Consider the following 5,259-nt stretch of genomic DNA (forward strand, 5'->3'; position numbering starts at 1 on the left):
TGTGTGTGTGTGTGTGTGTTTAACTCTTAATTGTTACAAAAAACAATATTTGTTTTTATATTTATGGGGTTCTATACTACTGCTAAATAGCTGGGAACTGAAAAGGGGAAATGCTTGGGAATCAAAAGAATAAAATGGGGAGGGGGCAACAATTTAAAAAAAAATAAAAATTTAGTTAATATTATTATTAATCGTTTTATGATTCCTACATTATCAGTTCCCTCTATGTTGATAACGTGCTGTTCAAACTCATGCTCTTGGCCTTCACACGGTCACGTGGTGTCGACGCACTCCAATTATACAGAAACTCCTTGGGGAAGTAAGGGCTCCCAAACTTTCTGGGAGGAGTCTTGTGTTTTCTTTTTTCTTTCCTTTTTTCCCCCCCAGCAACAGGCTGACACGTGAAACTTTCCTGCGAAGTCGCCTGGTATGTGTGGTTGTGAGGAGCTCCGTTAGCTCTGTAGACGGACAGAGCAGTGGATCAGGACGCTCCTCCTGCTTCTTTTTAGAAGTCGCTCCAATGGAAGGAGCCTGAAGAAACGCAGCAGCCCTGCCAGGATGTGTTCGCACGACGCTGCTGAGAAGTGACGGAATAAAAAAAAAAAAAAGTCAAGAAAGTGCCTTTTTTTTCTCCTTTCTTTTTTTTTCTTCTCTTTGTCAACTTTGCCTGAATTCGCAGTGGCCCCTTGGAGAAGTTTCCACGCAGCGCCATGGCTGCTCAGTGCGACGCTTTGACTGGATACTTGCAGCAGTCCGACCAGGGCTCCAATAGCGAGCGGAGCACCGACTCTCCTCTTCCCGGCTCAGAGGAGGACTTGAGCGGCCCCCTTCCGCCGCCAGACCCGGAGTGGACCGAGGAGAGGTTCCGCGTGGACCGCAAGAAGCTGGAAGTCATGTTGTTAGGTAGGTAACAGCAGCAGTTAAAAAAAAAAAAAACAAACCTTCAACTTTCTTTTGCACGTTTAACTTTTTATTTTAAAATTGTTTTAATAATGACAAGAAGCCTCAAACTGCATCTTGTTTTTCTCTTTCCAACTGACTGCAATGTTTTGAAGCATTTATATGCGTGACCCGAAAGAGCCAATTAAGGCAATTAAGTGGAGTCGAGCTCTTCGCCTCCAAATAATAATCTGTTTACAACTCCGTGACATGAATCATAAACAAACTAGAGTATCTAAATAGTTGGAAACTTAAATAAGTGTCTGCCTGACMTGTTCAGTTATATGGTCTAAAGCTTAAATATTAGAAAAAGTGAAACTTAAGCCAATGTTATTACCTGCAGTAATACGATCTGACCACCAGATGTCGCCACACAAACTCCTGTGTTTTGCATGCTGTTTCCACATTGTTTCCTGAAGATTTAATTAAATCAGGTAGGACCGAAAGTGACATTTTATTTTTCTGTTTTACTAAATATCGTTTGTATATATACACAAAGTTTACTTTATCCGTAAAAAAGTACGATTAAAAATTAAACGTTATTTTTTGTCACATTAATGTTTTCCTCAAGCCAATAATTCCACATAAGGTGCTTGAGATTAGTCAGATTCACATTTCTCTGTTTTTCTTGATGTTTGTTAGAGCATCCTATTTTTATGCCTAAAATTGATAAACTTTTTACCTTTGCAACATTCTGCCTAACATATATAAAAAGTTGTGATTTTATTTTATTCTTTGGTGAATTTCAGAAAGAACTACACTTTCAGTCAGAAAGTTGCCTAAACAAAGTAGGGAGCAAGCGAACACACTATTAGCTTAACTACCAATTTTTAGTCAAATYTAGGGTCAAATATGGTTGATTTTGGTACTGAAGAAAGTGGAAGCTGTGTACACAAAACACAAGTTCACACAGGCATCCAAACTACGTGCACGGTTAGTGTTATTTTTCTGTGAAAATATCACAAAGTTTTTGCAAACATTTGGACTGGAAAACAACTAAAAGGGCAATTTTCCTTTTATCAGTTTAGATATAGATACTACTCAGGTTTATGTTGTGTTTGTWCAGTTGCAAGGAGTCCCTTTTCAGTGGTCTGGAGAGCCACATGTGTTTCCAGAGCTGCAAGTTGCAGAATCTCAGTTAGATTCAGCAACAATTAATTCAACAASCTCTCCTTCCTTTAAGTAAAAGATGAACTGAAAATTGATAGGTCCTCTTGAAAACAAACTTTTTGTTTACAGATATTGTAGCTATTACCTGTAAGAACTTGCTGTTTTTAATATTTGTTATTTCTGCGTTGTGTGTCCATTGTTCCCATGTCTGACTGGTGTTGTGCGAAGTTAATTCAGTTGTTAAAGCAGTGTGTAATCTCCCTAATGATGCATGTGTGGCAGCGAACAGTTAAACAAACTTGTAAAAAGAGGCCAGACTGGGTTTTGAAGAGTGGTCCCTTGAAATTCAAAAGGCTGAGGTCATTTATCATATGTTTCAAAACACTTGCATGTCTAATATTTGAGCATTAGGTAAGAGGGCTGGACTCTTATCTGTTTTGCAGAAAGACACTAAGTTGGATCAGTGAAGCAACTGAACGGGGCCCTTAGGAGGAATCTTATCAGTCATGAGCATGTTGAAAAGAAAACAAGACAGATATTAAGTGTGTCAACATGGCTGATAACTTGATTTGTTTTCTTTGTATTTTAGTGAAAAGCATTTTTAAAGAGGCTCTAATTTCTCGTTTCGGTTCAGCAAAGTGGCTCTGGAGCACTGTTTTCTTCTACATTGGTRCAGATGTGTGCATGTACAGTGCACATGTAGCTCTCCTTCGCGAATGTCCTGGTTGTTGCCTCGCAGCTCCGCGCATTCCTCAATGCTCCATGTCATCTCAAACTCTTCCAGGAAAACAGCTTAACCAGAGGCCGGCCCTGAATCCGAGTCCTCCGGACATACCACGTCACACGCCTCACCAAAACGGGTCTGTTTATGCCTTTTGTGTGTGTGTGTATATTAAACAGTTTATCTGTTTGAGTGGATCTCAACAGTTTGTCAGTTCGGTCTCTTGTTTCTGCCGTCGTCTTGTTTCCTAATTGCTCGGTCATGACATCATTGCTGACTCTGTTTGTGTTGACGCTGCAGCTTGGATGCAGAGTAGAAACGGCTGCTGTGTTCCAGTGTCTCGGGCCACTTACAGGTTAAAGTTTAAATGCCGCACTATCTCAGCCACAAAAATGTTTTCACCTTTGACCTCTGCCCCTCTGTAGCAATTCAGGAAGTCCGCTTGTATTGCACGTTTCTTGATGTTGATTTTATGGAGTCCTAGAATCTGTCAAATTTTGTAAATTATGCCTTAATAACTGCAAAATGTTCCAGTAATGTACTGGGTGTGTTTATGTTCTTTAAATCAGAGCCTCATCTTTTCTTTTGCTCTGAGTGTGTAAATTCATGCTCCCAACAARTCAAGAGCTCTCAAACTTCTGTCAATGTTTTAATAGGAAAAGTTGCTGATTTGTATGTGTATATAATGTTCTGATGGTCAAACTTTGGGTCCATACTGAAATCATTTTATGAGAATTTCAGGATGTTTCTTTATCCAGTGTTATATTGTCTGTAACAGTATCTCTGATTTGCCTTTCCTGGAAGATTTAAGGGTGACCTGACCTTCGAGGTAGAGCCACAGATCAAATCATGCTGCGATTACTCCTTGTGCATAACTAAATCTGGTGATATACTGTAGCGGCACAAGTTTGTATTTTGAAGGGCTACTGTGACTGCATTGCTCAGGAAATGCTTTCATGTGGATTAGAACATTACTGGACACTGGATACCACTCACTTTTTGACTCGTGTTATGGCATAYTTTGCATCAAATGGAAATTGTTAGTTGCTCAGCAATCACAAYTGACTGTCTCTAGCACTGGCAGGGATCAGGTTCCTGGGGCTTAGATCAGTAAATGGAGTGTAAAGTGACAAGAAAATCTGCTGTCAGGGTTTACTGCTGTACTCTTGGCACCCAGGAATAGAGGTCCTAAGTGGATGGCCTGTAGACCAGTAACAGAAGCACAAAAGCTCGAAACATGTTCTTTATATGTGCAGARACCGGTGTAAGAGAAAACCTTTCTGATTTTTGTTACTCTTACTATGAAGACACAAAGACAAGTACAGGAGTACCATTTTTTCAAACTGTAACTTTTCATATAAACTGTTTTTAAGGATATCTGGTTGTTGTTTTTTAAAGCCCACATTACCTGTGCCCATGGGGGTCGTCCCTGTGTTCCCTCGGTACGTATGTTGCAGGTATTGTACTGGAAAACAGTACCTATGTTTTTCCGGTACATATTTTCCCTGGTACGTCTGCACTGTAATTCAGTACTTTTTTAATTTGTATTTAAAACATTTGAAGGGGGAGCTAATCTTTCATGACYTTGATTATTACACCAGGAAGAACATAGGTACAAAGAAACATGGATAAGGAAGAACAAATTATGCAAGAATAGAGGTAGGTAGAAATGTAGGTACGGGGGATTATAGGTATAAGGGATTATACTGTAGGTATGGGGGAATGTACTAGGTATAGGTATGGGGGAACATAGGTACATTGGATTATAGGTATGGGGTAACAGGTACAGGGGTATAGGTATTGGGGATTATAGGTTTGGGGGAACATAGGTACGGGAGATTATAGGTATGGGGAAATGTATGGGGGATTATAGTTATGGGGGAATGTAGGTATAGGTATTAGGGATTATATGTATGGGGAAAAGTAGGTTTGGGGGAACATAGGTACGGGAGATTATAGGTATGGGGAAATGTATGGGGGATTATAGTTATGGGGGAATGTAGGTATAGGTATTAGGGATTATATGTATGGGGAAAAGTAGGTTTGGGGGAACATAGGTACGGGAGATTATAGGTATGGGGAAATGTATGGGGGATTATAGTTATGGGGGAATGTAGGTATAGGTATTAGGGATTATATGTATGGGGAAAAGTAGGTTTGGGGGAACATAGGTACGGGAGATTATAGGTATGGGGAAATGTATGGGGGATTATAGTTATGGGGGAATGTAGGTATAGGTATTAGGGATTATATGTATGGGGAAAAGTAGGTTTGGGGGAACATAGGTACGGGAGATTATAGGTATGGGGAAATGTATGGGGGATTATAGTTATGGGGGAATGTAGGTATAGGTATTAGGGATTATATGTATGGGGAAAAGTAGGTTTGGGGGAACATAGGTACGGGAGATTATAGGTATGGGGAAATGTATGGGGGATTATAGTTATGGGGGAATGTAGGTATAGGTATGCTGAAACATAGGTATGGGG

At 40.0% G+C, this 5,259-nt stretch overlaps 1 protein-coding gene across 2 annotated transcripts in view; it reads left to right on the top strand.

Moving 5' to 3' along the window:
- The first annotated feature begins 131 nt into the window (after window positions 1-131).
- bicc1a (BicC family RNA binding protein 1a) overlaps window positions 132-5,259 on the top strand; it is a 65,473-nt gene continuing 60,345 nt past the window's right edge. The window contains exon 1 of one of the 2 annotated variants that reach the window (XM_014001434.1): window positions 132-903. In XM_014001434.1, coding sequence (XP_013856888.1) covers window positions 711-903 — 193 coding nt within the window. In that variant the 5' untranslated portion in view covers window positions 132-710. The remainder of the gene's footprint in view (window positions 904-5,259) is intronic. The other variant, XM_014001443.1, reaches the window with a different exon arrangement.

This window comes from Austrofundulus limnaeus, unplaced genomic scaffold (assembly GCF_001266775.1).
Source record: "Austrofundulus limnaeus strain Quisiro unplaced genomic scaffold, Austrofundulus_limnaeus-1.0 Scaffold0, whole genome shotgun sequence".
Classification (NCBI taxonomy): Eukaryota; Metazoa; Chordata; class Actinopteri; order Cyprinodontiformes; family Rivulidae; genus Austrofundulus; species Austrofundulus limnaeus.